Source organism: Calonectris borealis, chromosome 3 (assembly GCF_964195595.1).
Source record: "Calonectris borealis chromosome 3, bCalBor7.hap1.2, whole genome shotgun sequence".
NCBI classification, from domain to species: domain Eukaryota; kingdom Metazoa; phylum Chordata; class Aves; order Procellariiformes; family Procellariidae; genus Calonectris; species Calonectris borealis.
In genome coordinates this window covers 81,797,579-81,812,708 of record NC_134314.1, presented here as the reverse complement: position 1 = coordinate 81,812,708, position 15,130 = coordinate 81,797,579, and the positions used below count along the sequence as shown (strand labels likewise).

The 15,130-nt window shown below is 37.6% G+C and overlaps 1 protein-coding gene across 6 annotated transcripts in view; it reads right to left on the bottom strand.

Moving 5' to 3' along the window:
• The window catches only part of FAM120B (family with sequence similarity 120 member B), a 61,064-nt gene that overhangs the window by 18,390 nt on the left and 27,544 nt on the right, over window positions 1-15,130 (bottom strand). For all 6 annotated transcript variants that reach the window (XR_012673066.1, XR_012673067.1, XM_075146361.1 and 3 more), the window contains one exon: window positions 309-515. Coding sequence is in view for 4 of the 6 variants with exons in the window: in XM_075146361.1 (XP_075002462.1) it covers window positions 309-515 (207 nt within the window). In the remaining 2 variants the exon portion in view is untranslated. The remainder of the gene's footprint in view (window positions 1-308; window positions 516-15,130) is intronic.

Here is a 15,130-nt window from a genome sequence, read left to right as displayed (position 1 = left end):
TTTCATTAGTATTTTAGTATTAGAAAAACCATTGCAGGCATTTTCATTTTTTGAAATTGACAACCATTTTGATACTTCCTTATATTATTTTCTGAATAATGGAAACAAAAATAAAGGTAAAATTATAGCTTCCTTCATAATCTCAGTATTTCTACCTTCTTCGTTTTTTTTGGTGGAGAGGATGAAAAAGGAATAAGGAAGAGAGGAAAAATACAAAGAAAGGGGACCAGTGTAAACATGAATATTAAAACAACAAACAAACATTTTTCAAAGAATACAGAACCGTCTAAGAGGATGCAATTACTCACATTGCCTTCCAGAAGCTCTTCCAAAGAGCAACCTCGGTGCGACTGCTGGTATTTTTCTTGAAAAAGTTTTCCATCAAACACTTCCCAAGGCATCAAATCATCCATTCTGAATGGAAAGCCACAGGCACTATTGGCCATGAGCAAAGTTGTAAGGCCACGAACAAAGACAGCGCCAAGATGTACACCTCTGGAGTCCACTTGTGCAAGCTGTTAACAGACACACACACACACACACAAAAAAAAAAAGGTAGGCCTCACAAATCAGGAAATATAAGCAATCTTACCACCACATATAACCATGCGAACAGCAGAGCAAATGATAAACAGTCCCAAAGTTGTGTCAATGATGGTCCTCTATCACACAGTAGAATTCATCAAAGGATTCTGTATCTAGTTTTATTCAACAAAGTGAAAGAACTGAAGTTTGTTTTAACAAATACAGCATCTGACTCAAGTTTTTAAGACAGATACATTCAAAATTAAAACGGCTATAAATGGCTATTCTCCATAGTATTTCTCAAGCATTAGCAGTTCCCCAGGAAGAATTCTGTTAGTGGAATGCAAAACATGAACTGGGAGTATAAAATGATGTGTACATTGACCTTCCACAGTTTGATCAACCAGGAAATGTTACAGCACTTAGAGATCATTTAAATTGTAAAATTTGACAGAACGAAGTTTATTGTGCCCAAGCTTTTATTTTAAACTCTCTAAAATTTCCTCTGACTGTAGTCTGAAAGTCAAATTATTTCACTTCAACATGGATGTCACCAGAAGAAATACTGGAATGGTATGACGACATCCAGAAAATGCAAAATGAGAAACTCAACAAGACAATTAAAACTCATGGCCAAAATAAACTTGATAGGTGAATTTAACATCCTGCTGTGGCAGAGCATAGCAAACTATAAAAGCCTTGAATCCAATATGGGGAAAACTGTGATTTTAAGTATTGTGTAAACAGTACAAAGCTCCTCAGTGGGGAATGCCTTTTCCACAGTCTGTACCAAAGCAGTCTGTCAGGACCAGGAGGGATTCATAACAGTGTGGACATCAATACTGTAATCCATGGCAGTTGTTGTACCCTTACAGTACAGTTTTCCTTATAGTATAAGTTATACCAGAAATGGAATAGCATCCAAAATAGTCCAGAACAGAAAGGACAAAAATGTGTCTCACATTTGTCTTAGCCCTAGCTCCTGAAGAGCTGTGAATTGTTTGTTTGAAATCTAATGGAAAGGGTTGGTCCATTATTACTAATAATAACAACATCATACATTTTGAAAGATCCCCAAAAGACTTAAAGGTATGCACATACACCATCAGTGCCCTACTTAAAAAAATGACAAGTAATAGCAGACAACATGAAATCTTGTACTAATGGATCAGAACTTTTTCCTCCCTAAGGTCCACATAACAAAATCTGGAAACCTTTGCGAGCAACACAGAGCTACAAAGCTTCTTCCAAAAGAGACAAACACAATGAATCGTTTGGAGAATATAGCTAGAACCTGGTCAAGGACTTAGGTTTTCTGCATTATTATGCAATGAGCTAAAGTCTGTTGCATAACTTGACCACGAGAAACTGGCTTCTGTGATAGGATTCCCCCTAACCACAGACAAGGGGCAGAAGGGTTCTATCAAGCCGACTTGAAGATATGAGGTGTTATTTCTACAGTGCAAAAGCAAAAGCAAAAGAGGACCTAGAGATGATGATGCAGGCAAAAGATACCAGGCAGAGCCCTCTCGGAAGAAGAACTTCTGCCTCTAGTGATTCCTGGAAAGGCATCAAGCTAGCCACCAGGGCACTGACCCAACATGACACTCAGTACTTGAAATTCACCCAATACAGACAACTGAAGACAACGACTGATATCCAGACAAATGTAGACAACACAAGCTAATTTAAGCCGCCATTTAGAAAATGAAAGGCCCATCCTTTTCTGACACTTCACAGTTGAGTAAGAGAGATCTTCTTCTCCCCTCCCTTTAAAATAAAAGTATTTTCAGTATGGGATCAGGCTATTGAGCTTCAGGAGGTTACTGCCTCCAGATGTAAACTATCATCTTGCCAGCTGAGACTTGTAACTACATGCAACACTCATAACTCTCTTGCTCTGGCAAGTAAAACAGGTTTTTGCAAACCATTTAACAATGCTGAAAGGTACTTGAAAGAAGAATGTGGTTTAAGTGAACCAGTATTATTTGTACTAAAGTAGACTGTAAGAGTGCACATAGCCAGTTATCATGTTGCAGCTGAGAGATTCTTACATCGCACTAACCAGATTGTTTCTGATCACCTGATCAAATCTTAAGACCTGCTAAGGAAATGAGTCCACATCATTACAAGCTTTAAAATGGAATCTGCTTGGTTTGTGATCACAAAGTAAGACTTTATGAGCGGGAAGTACAAAGAGTAAGAACTGCTGGGAATCCTCAGAACTCCCTTTTTTTTTGTAAACTAACCCAGCTAGGGAATTCTTTAAGAATTTATGCACCCTGGTCTTGTTCTCAACGCAACAATAAACTAAACTTTAAATAACTTCAATAAAATACTTCAGAGCACTTTGACAAGTGGTAAAGTTTTACTCTTAAGCTGTAAGGAAAAAGGACATGTCAAGCTACAATTAGCAGTAGAGGCCAAGGGTGACAGTACCACACCAGCCAGTTGAATCAAACTTGGTCAAATTTATATCCATATGATTTATACCACCAATAGTCTCTTTATTATAGATCAGTACCAAACCAGACTGAAATTCCCTGTCATACAAATCAGTATCTTTTGTCACTGTATTATCAGTAAGTACTGATAACGTCAAAAGATTTAATTGCTGAAAACAAACTTTTATGAAGAATAATGAAAACAGGTATTTAAGCTGCTGAAAAGAGTAAATGCTGTCATCTGCAGCAAGCAATTCCCCATCTTCTAATTTAATGGCTGTGTACTATAGACTATTAATTCATACCTTTTTGTCATTTATTGACAAAGATGCTTTTACTGTCTTTTTTAATCCCACTGGTACCTAGGACGTAAAACAGCTGTTAGAACAGATTACTGATACTATATGTGGATGCTGGATGCCATCTGGGCCATAAATCTTAAAATAAAGCTTTCATATCTTTATTTTATTCTGAAAACTCTAAGCATAGACCCCACACAAATATGTGATTAACCCAACTTTCTTCACTGACGTTATTCAAGTTAGTGCAAAACAAATGCATACGTATTTGCAGAACAAGCGTCTAAATGAGAATTTGAAAAATTTTGCTTTTGATGGTGACGTACAAAATTGTAAAATATAGAAGAGGCCTTTGAGTGCTGTCTCAAGCTGGAGATCAGTGTAGTACTGTCATTGATGCTAATTGTTACTTCTGCCTAAGTAAGTATGAAGTCTGAGCCATCAGTACAACCCTAGCTGCGCTCTTTTCAACTACACTTGAGACATACTGGTTAAAAAGATAAAATAATGTTGCTGGTGACAGGTTTTACAGGTAGAAGACTTCACTGTCTAGGGATATCAATCCAGAACTTTCCTAAAGCACTAAAGTATCAGGGGCGGGGAGGGGGGGTAGATATCAGGTAAGGCTTGTTTTTTTAATGGAAATCAATACTGGCAAGACCAAGGCAAGAATTATCAACAGTGATTTCTTTATTTTAATAGGACAGGAAATACATTCACTAAAGGGTAGATCCTATTTTCCATGTCTGGCAATGAAAAACAAAGAAAATGAAAGCACAGCGAGTCTATAACAATGAGCCTGTGCACATGGCAAACCACAGACTTGCTTTGCCATGGGAATGCTCACAACTGCTTGGTGTCTGCAATGCAAAGACGTCACGATGAGGAGAAGTGGAAAATTCCAAAAGAAAAGAAGGCTTGCCTTCCAGGGCATTACACCCTAGAGATTACTTCTTATTGGAAATTGTGTCTGTTCTTTTTACTATTTTTATAAACTCAGGACCCCAGTGAATCATGTGAGATACACCCCTGTGATCCCACTGCTGCTACTCCTACCACCAGCTGATGACATTTGTGTGAGAGAGACACGGAGTGCGTGAGAACTGCTCCTCCTGCACCAGCTGCCTGCGCTGTGCCCCTGCTGCTGCTCCTACCAACAGCAGCTCCCCATCCTCTCAGCATTTGGGAAAAAAGATTACTTTTCCTATTTGCCAGCATTAACTGAAGACTGAGAAGACAACTCAAAGTTCACAGTCCTCTAGTATCATTGCAGCAGAAGTTACTGATATGGTGCTTAGAAGGCCTGAGCTGAACTGGGTGACCCCACTTGAAAAGAGCGAGAGAAGTGCTACAGCACCCACATCACTACTGTATAATGTTTTTTTCTAACAATTTGAGAAATGTCTTTGCTAGAAGAGCCATCATCATAGACTTATCTCATATCATGCCTTTTTCTGCTCTATAAACACAGGGCTTTAGCCTGTGGACCACAAGATCAGGGTGATCTCTCTGCTCATGTGCATCCTCATGGACCACAGAAAGAGGCTTTGCAAGAAGAAAAGTGTTTGCTCACAGCAGCAGTTTGCAAATCTAGACCTAGAGACTGTACATCCTGCTGAAGAGTTTTTACTTACAGGAGGAAAAATACATGGATCTTGTATATGAAATGCAAATTTCCAGGTCAAATTACACCTAATTAAATAATAATAATAAAAAAAAATCAGGACGTAAAAATACCTTTATGTTTTAAGGAAATGCTACTAGTCCTCTGAGTTGTCTTTGTGGATTCACAAGTGATTTTTTGATAGAGATGTAAACTTTATCCTATGCACTTTGAAAGCTGCACAACCTATTTTCAGGAACATACTAAAAAGCCCCACAACTCCTTCGCCACTCTACTCTATGGAGTTTAGAGGGTTCAAATTCTATTAAAAGGATGAATAGGTTCTACCGCACTTGAAATGTGCAGGCAAGTATCTGAACATGCCAGATGTCAGCAGACACAAATGAAGGCCAGAACCATACCCACCGGCAAAGCCGCCTCACTATCTTCATTTCTAGAAACCAAGGAGAAAGGTAAAGATATGATAACAATTTTACAATTCTTTACTTGCGCTACTTTACATGTCATCTGTATCTCAATGCACTAAATACTACATTTCATTTAAGAACTGGTTCCTTTAGTAGGATTTTCAACAACATTCTGTGGACACACTTTTTCAATGAAAAAAAAATGTATTAATAATTGTTACTTAGGTTAAAGTTGTTCTTAGTCATTTAATTTTTTTTCCCAATCTGTTGCCTTCTTCCATTGGTTGAGCTGAATACAGAAGATATGACTATGGCTAACATTTTGAAATATGAATTTAAAAAGAAATAACTTAAAAATTACATAAGGCATTTTCCTCCCCCTCCCCCCTTCCCCACCCACCCTCAAAAGAACATACCTGTTTCTGTTATAAAAAGGAAAACACAACACTCAAAGACAGGTTAGTATTTGCTAATTTCTAGTTAAAATTAATCAATTGAAGAACAATAATTAAAAATCAATGAAATTTGACCCAAGCATTAAACTGCTGGAATTCAAGTGATGGTGATCAAAATCTGAGTACTTTCCCAGTTTAACCAGTTCTTTTTAGATCTATTTGAAACTCAGTCAGTGTATTATCAGTATACTACTACTTACATTACCTCCCCCAAACCCACCTGTATCTTAAATGATCAAATATTTAACGATAGGCAATTTATGCTTGAGCAATAAAGGCAGCAGGTAGATCCTATCTCAGGAACTTGTCATTAAAACAATGAGGCTTAGCTTTGCCTGGGAGAGGTAAGGCACATTGGGTTCTAAATATAAAGAGATGAACTGTCAATAGATGACAACTTCACTAAAGTTAAATTCTCTGCAACGGAAAGTATCGCTAAACAAATTCTTGCAACCAAAAGACAGAGTCCTTTCTTGAATTCCAGATCTTCCGGCCTTCAGCCATTAGTATAAATTCCCAGTGTGAGTTGTCAAAAGATGCTAAAACCCCTGTGCACTGGAGCTATACGCTCTGTTCTAAACTGTGCAATGGTCGTAAATTTAAGGAGTGTTATCCTAGAGAGATGGGCTGGTAAAACAGTACATTTGCTTGGCATCAGTCAGCTTTAAGCAATAGGCTGCTGAGAGTGTAGTACATCACCTGCTTCCTTGACCTGTCAAATTGAGGGGGGAGAGGAGCACCAGTATTTTGAAAACACGGCTAAGGTCTATTCTGATAAAAGATTACAGCTTAAATTAAGCTCTTCCTGCTTAAACAAGGTGTGTGCAAAGGAAAACGGGGATTGAAAAGAGATCCTATGAGGGCATCTGCTGCAACAGAAACTAGAAAAACCAGTTTTTAAACACTTCTAAGGCTTCACAGTAAATATTTAGTAGTAAACAACCCAATTGTTTAGTGTTTATATGTTGAGGAAAGTTTATTTACTGGGTTTTATCAGGAGTTTGATGTAAAATGATACCTCTCTGTGGAACAACACTGTTATTTACATTAAGCCAAAAACTCCAATGAAGTCAACCTAAAAAAAGCTTAAAAATTGCTTTTACCTTTAAGCACCCTACAAAACAATAACACAAAGTACTACTGCTAACCAATCTGCAAACAGATAAAAATCTCCTTCAGTTCCAGAAAGATTGCTTCTCATTTCTTGTTTGATTTTCAAAAATACTGGCCTTTATCAGAGCTCTTAATCATATCTATAACAAAACCCAGCATAAATGACATTTCTGTGATGATGAATATCACCAGTTAAAACATTCAGCCCCTTCAGCTCATTTGTACACAGTTACGTAATGGACAGCACACTAGCACCTGCAAAAAAGATTAAAATAACATTACTTTTCTTATTTTAGCCACAACTGCTACACTTTGATGTAAATGATTACTGGGCTAATGACACATGTGACATTTACAGAACATCGCATAGATTTTGAGTTATAGTCATCAGGCTAACCATCTGACTATAGCCCAGCCAGCAGCCACATCCTTTCTGTAAAAGTGAATGGATTCATTAGGATTTTAATTTTTACTGTCTTAAATACATGCTTATGTTTTTGGTGACATGCTTATCTTTGAACCTCTTCACCCCTCCCTCATATAGATAATATTGGATTTATTTGGTAGCAAAATATGTTTGATTTGTTTGGGACTCTGGAAACTCTTATGATCATATATTCTTTCTTGGGTTTTTTTTTCCATACATTAGTTAAACGTTGTGGAATTATGAGAAGGGGCAGTATTGGTAGCTCCATCTGCCTTGCAACTAATAAAGTTTGTCCTTGAAGGGGGACAAACTGCTGACAGACTCCTGGTACGTCTGCACCAGGAACTGATGGGCTCCTGTATGTGCTATGTCACCGGCATCTGAAATGGTTCAGTAATTATTTGAAATTTTTTCCCATGCCTGTAGCAATGTCTCTCTCTCACATGGGTGCCCTAATAATGTGATGTAACATTAAAGCATCCTCCCGTTGGGCAATTTAGAGTCCCTTCCCCCCCTCCCCAGCTGCCTATTTAAAACAATAGGTAGTAACTTATTTCTCTCAGAGACTCCTACATCTCTGTTAAATGTGGCTCAAATTAGCCAACATATTCAAAACTTATTAGGGGACACAAAGAGAAATTTAAAAAACATACAAAAGGTCACTTTCCTCTCTTAGTTCCAGTAACTTTCCATTGTAAGCCTTCAAAGATCAAACTTCTTCCACTCTCTTACTTTCTGACACTCACTATATATTTCTGTATTTTACTCTACACTGACTAGCTCCTTTACCAAAATCTTTAAAATGAGGGGCTTCATTTGCCACTACCTGCATCTTGACTATACTCCTGATCTAAAGCCCTTATCCACACCTTACCCCAGCCCTTTCCCTTTGTTTAATCATAGGACTGGTCCATGGAACAAAGTTTTAGGAATAAAAATTCTGCCACCAACATAACTACTCGGCAGAGTGTGCTTGGCTACCTTTGCTAATGCAGTGTGTCCTTTCACAGCCGCAGACTGTATTGGCAAATGATAGCTGGTTAGGCATGCAACTGCTCAGTGGGCTGCTGTCTGGTGGCCTATCTTGTGGACATTTTTCGCAGTGTACTGTGAAACCGTTGCTGTGCATTAAGACATCATTGTGACTACAAAGAAATTTTGATAGATGTGAGTTCACTGCTAAAACTGTCCAAGGCTTAATCAGCCAAGCTTAAAAATTAGTTTTGCTTTTTTTCTCCCTCGAGTCAGAGTAGATGTTCAAGAGCTATTTAATTGTCCTAATGTATGACCATTCCCTCCCTTAAGCTGGTTTGAGTATACACTTTTTCAGGGCCTGATCTATTTCCCACTGAAACCAACAGAAAGACCAGTGAACTTCAGCAGAATTAGATTAGGCAAAATTTAGTATGTCTGAAGCTCTGCAGCTTCCAGAAACGTTATGACAACTGTTACTAATGTCATGTCTGGTATATAAGCTCTTCAAATAAAACTGTCATTGAGCCAAGATGGTTAATATAGAGAATTCTAGGAGAACCAATACTGTTTGCCAGTGCAATATAGGTTTTGGTTTTTTTTCTCCTAGGATGTCTTTGTATTGCAAAACAGCTGCACAATAAGATTGTTGATACTACGGTTCACCTTTTGAAGAGATATGGTCCAAGGTAAACAGTTCTGGCTAAGGAATTTTCCAGGTGTTAAGTCCACAGGTTGAGAAAGAAAAGAACTGGTCTGCTTCTGTTTCATGACAATCCCGAGGTCCAAGACAAATCAAACCATGAATCAACACAGCAGTACCTCTGATGACCTATGAAAGGAACTGCCAACCTGCAACCTGTGATCAGGTATGTTCAAGATACTAGGAACTGAATTATAATTAAGCTGCAATAGAATATCCACTTCCAGAACACCTATTTCTTTTGGAATGGAAAACTGCCATACACGGCTTGAAAGTTGCTACCTTTTGGCATAAGAACATCAACCCCATGCTGTAGTCTAAATGAATACATACAGTGAAATTAGAGAATCCTTGTCTGGTGCACACAGCTGTTGGATAAAGATCGTCTTCTGAGCTATTCAAGAACTTACTAAAAATAAAGGTTCTACAGAAAATAACATTACTTTCATGTAATATTCTACATTTTCTTGTATCAGCCCTATGTCAGAGCAAATTGAATATAAATCGGGAAACAGTTTATGTGAGAGTAACTTGGCCATTTTTAAAGGTGTATTTAACACGGAGAAGAATGCTGTTTTAAAAAAAATGCATGCTCTGTAATAAGCCAAACTTTAGGGTCTCAGCACTTCAGCCAGCATTGGACTCTGCAGGCGCTTTGCTGATGAAATAAGCATTCACTGACATTCCAGCCTCAGGAACTGATCCACAGCCATTTTAAAACAAAAGGTACCTATTTTTTTTGGCACAAGGTGCTGTGCCAAAATAAACTTACTGCAGAACCGCTATGCTTTTGGCCTCCTATAATTGAAAAATATTACTTGCCATTGTTGCTAGACTGAAGTACGCCTCTGTTGTATTGAAGCCTCAGTGTACAAACACAACATACAATTGTATAATTTTGCAAAAAAGTAAATAACACTGAGCAGACTGAGTTTTTCAAAAAGTGTATTGGCATACCTCTGTGCTTTTATTAAATTCAGTAGTAAAGCTCTCATTCACTTTAGTAGGAACTTACGGAACTATAGTCCTAGCATAGAAATATTTTCTGCCAAGATGTATTTCTGTATCCTATACACAGAAAGTAAATAGAAAACTATTGCTAAATAGGAAACGATACTTAGGTATGCATTAACTGCCCTTGCTAAAACCAATACATACATAATTTCATATTTGGCAAGGAAGTGAATGTCTCTTCTTTTAAGTCTATCAGGGGAATATATAGCAGCCTAGCTGAATGTAATACACCTTCACATTTTAGTTAACGTGCATATGCTTCCTACTAGTGCTGGTGTGACACTAGACACGCTGATTAGATTTCTAAACAATTAACTAAATCTCCCCATAAATCACGAATTTTGTTTGGAGGTAACACACAACCCCCTCTACACATCTGGTGTTTATTGTCCCTGTGCGTTGTTTCCTCACTTACAACACTGGGATAGAATTGTCTTAACGAGCGATGATGTCTTGAGGTGCTAAGATATAACACTGGTAAGGGATGTTGTAATGTACATGTCTCACTTTTCCCTTAACCCAGCTCCATTTCTTTATAAAAAGCTCCTTTAACCACATCCCAGCTATTGTTCAGTGAATGTCAATGAAATAATCCCCAAATAAAGATGAAGGGGAGGAGAATGTTCATGAGACATCAATATTAATGTTAAGAATATATTAAAAATTCACCTTTATAGAGCACTTTTGGCTAAAGAACATCTATTATTGAGACTACTGGTGCATGAGTGTTCCAAGTAAGAACTAAAATACGAGAAAGAACTGAACAATTTGACCAAAGTCATAAAGGAAGCAACAGATAGGAACTGGACACCATCTTGACTTTTAACCCCTGGACAATGATAATGTCAATCAAGAATACACTTGAAAAGAAAGGGAACAAATCAGTTCTTGGTTAGCCTGGCTGTTTCTGATATCTTCAAGATGAACAGTTCTACTATAGTAATTTGAAAAATTCCAGTACATCCTACAAAGCACTGTAACCATACGCCTAAAGGCTTGTTTTATCTTCTTTCTCTATCCACCAATAAATGGCTCATTAGGTCATTTCAGAAAACATTTTTGCTTCTCCAGAGTTACACATAGCCATCTGCTTCTCCAGGGAAAGCCTAGACAGATGTGCAGCTTGCATTCCTGTTCAGGCGTGACAGGGGCATGCAGGCAGATGCAGGCAGCCCTGAGCAGATGACAGGCAGGTGCACACATGCCAACGCTTCCTGACGGCACGCTCCCCTCCCTCCCTGGCTCCAGTCCCTGCACGTCACCTGCCCTGTGGGGACACAGGTCAGCCCTTAAAGGCAATGGAGAGCAACCCCACCTACAGCATGCAAACACTACCACCAACCCTCATGTACTGCTTGTTCTTTCTAACATACAATATGCAAGGAAGTAAAAACTATTTATCTCATGAGTAAACGTAGACTTTGACCAACACAAGCCGGGCAGAAAAATGTCAGTTGATACCAGACATTATTATTTTCCCTCTCTGTAATAAGTTATCTCTGATTTTTGCCAAAGCTGTCAGTTTCCTTAATATTTTGGGAGAGGTTTATTACTCTCACTACCAATAACTACATTTCACCTTCTGCAGAATTATTGAGCATGGATTAAAAATTAACAGTAATTTTGTTATCTGAAATTCCAGAGTGTTTTTTACCTTAAACATCATGAAAAATTCTTTATGCCATATAAAGCCTAAAAGCAATTTATAACTGAAACGTTGCTCCTATTTCCTTGCTGTTGAAACCTTGCTAATGAGCTACACGACACTAAAGGGGAAAACTCACAGAAAAGCAGAGCAAACTCATACAATTATGGAGAAAAATGCAAGATTGTCTTCCACAAAAAGGAATATGAATCCTCTAGTTTAAGGCCCTCACTCAAAATCTTGCTCAAGATTTTCTCCATAAGCAAACTGCTCCCAACTAAATGAATGCATTTTTCTCAGAAGGTAGAAGAGCTGATCTAGTCATGCTGGGGTTTGTATTTGTGCCAGGAACACATAACAGAATTCACAGAGTTATGTGAATTTTGATACTTGAGCTTATGTCAAATGTAAGAAAATGTCCAGGGAAACAGACTCTAATAATACTAATAAATATACCCAATTCGGTAAAGAAGAAAATGGGGGAGAGCGGGGCAGAACAGCAATCTTGTCTAGAAGCTGAATATGTTAGCCTAAGAAAGTTTTTTTATATGTTTATGAAGCAAAAGCAGCAAAGAAAGGCAGAGCCAGTTGTCCATGCAACAGGACCAAGAAAACTTGAATTTCTTCAGAACTTCAAAAGATGATTATGAAAATAGCAACAGATTTAAAGATGGGACTTTCAAAAAATACTGTAAACAGTGACTAACTTCAGCTCCTGAGATATAATTTTATTTGCACTAATGCTTGATCCATGCAAATGCAATACTTCAATCTCGGTAACAGAATGGGGGAGCCATACCCACCACTTCAAAGTCATTAGAGAAAATAAATAGGTTCTGCGGTACTGAACTAGGCATGCACGCCAGGGAGGCCAAAACACAGCTATTAAGAGAAAAGCAGAGTATGGAAGCCTGAATACATTCAGCCTTAATAGACAGATTTAACATAAGCAGGTTCATTTGATGCAACTTTCTCTTGATTAATCATGTAAATTTTTTTTTTAATGTTCTAAACCAAAACTAATTTAGCTGCTGGAAGACTTGAACTGTTTCTATTTGGATTAGTTCATTTAAGACTATCTTTAGGAAAGGAGGAGAAAGTTGTATTTCTGAGGTTGAACAGGCACTGAACCAATCTCAGCTTGCAATCACATCCCATACTGCTGACTTTTGTTCCAGATTAGCCCAGAACACTGAGAAAACCTGAAGACTGCAGATGAGAGAATGGGCTGGGAAGTAATGCCAACATCAGTAAACCACCTCAATCCCCCCCGTTCCCCATCCCCTGCCAGTTACAATCTCACCTATCATTTTAAAAATACTTTTGACAGATGCAATTTTTGTGGGAATATAAAGCCCCGATTCAGTAAGGCATTTGGGAATGCACTCAACTTCCACTGTAGTTAATATCAACATACATCACAGAAGCAGGTCCTAAGTATGTAAAAGAGGTTTATCTTTGAGATCTTTACAATATTTTTACTTGTATTTTATGTTTCCTTTAATCCAATTAGACTCCAAGCAAATAAGAAACAGTCACACAGACACAATAAACATACACTTCCTTGGGGGAGAAAGGATTTTTTTTAAACAATTATCTTTTGAAAAATATAGATAGCTCATAAAGCCTGTTTGGAGTCTCTCTGAAAAGTATCACAGCTAACGGTGTTAACAAACGTAGCTTGGCTTGCCAAATAGGTCAGAAGATTGAAATCCTGGAATGTTCAGAATCTGGGTATTATTTATGCTTTTCTGTCCGCATGGCAAGGGAGAAAGAATACTGAGTTTAAAAATACAGAATTTAGCAACATCCTTCTGAAATTTGCGGGACCCTAACCAAGATACCTACACACTACTCTAAAACATACTGCTTTTTTGCATGCATGTGGCTAAGTATCCCTCAGGAAAATATTCAGAGAAAAACATCTTGTGTAATATTGGTATAATACTATTACCAAGCTAATTCTGCTTCCACGGCACTGTACAATGGAAAATAATCGAAGGTTCTTGTTAAAGCTACTTCTGCCTGTCAAGCTAGTTAATTAGTTTGCTGAGTATTTTTTTTTTATTATTCCAAAAGCTAATTAAGTAATACTTAATATGTATTTTGTCAAAGTTCATTTGCAATCAAATTGCAAAGACTCTCCGGAGCTTATAATTTAAAATCTAAAATGACTGTGCTCATTTTGTATCAGTAATACTTTTTAAATAACTGAAAGCACTTGAAAAATTGAAGGAATACACTTCAGTGCTTGATTTTCTTCTACCTCATACACAGCCAAACTGTTCCTTTTACGGGTGGCACAAAAGATGTAATTACTCCAAAGCAGATATTCTGGCATAACAGGATATTTTATGGCAAAGCTATAAAGAGCTTGTAAATGCCACAAATTCCAGCAGTGATGTGTATGTCCACTCATGCATTTGCTACTAACTTCGAGTTCATATTTTCTGACACACATTTCACTTTTTAAAAGCATTTAACAGGACCCAAATTTCATCTACTAATTTCCAGGTGTATTTCCTTTTTAACCAAATTTTCCCATTCCATCTTTGGCCACAACTTTCAGAAAAGATGTGATTCACAACTTTACACTTCCAATACAAATTCTTCGTATATTCACATATTTAGAGAGATCTTAGGAAAAATGTATTTGTGTTAAGTCCTAATGGCCTCTCCTATTTGGGCAGTATTTTACATGCATTACAGGTGAAAGATGATCTATAATTGCACTTGTAAACAACCAGGGCCAGCAAATATAAGAAGCAAGACTGCAAGCGTGACTGCTGGTGCCTCTTTTTCTCTATGATGGCCTCAAAGTTAGACTGATGGCTCTCTGGGCTTTTTGCCAAAACCGCACACCAGATTAAAATAGAAAGAAGGGAAATAGGCAACCTGGGGTCCAAAATTTAATTCTGACCTTATGTATAAGCTCTACGGGAGGCTTGGGCAAAGCAGAATGTTAATCTACCATACAAGGGGGGCACAAGGAAACTAGAAAAAAACTTATGAGAAAAAGAATGTATAAAATCTCTTCTCTATCGTGTGCACATTTTGGTATTTTGAAACCATCGATCTTGAAAAATAATCAAATCTTCATGTATAAACATTATGTTATTCTCAGAAAGTAACTATTTAATGTGCATTTTAGTTATATGTCCACAGCCCGCTTTCTTTCAGTGTGAGATAAACTATATTTTTTATGGCTTTAACCCACTTTATTCAAACCATGGACATTTCTGTTTCATAAATTTGCGTGTTTATGGATCTCGTTAACTACGAAATATGGATAGCATATCAGAAAGCAGATTTGAAAGTGAAGGCTGAAAAGTTCTCTTCATCCTAGCAGAAGAACAGGCTCTATTTACATTTTCTCTCATACTTCACAGTGGAAGTTAAGTTTTCTTCTGATAAAACATACTTGCTAATGTACTCGTTTGCAGAAACAGAGCAATTTTTTTTGATCAAATCAGTGTTTTTCACAGAACTGTTTACAAGGAGT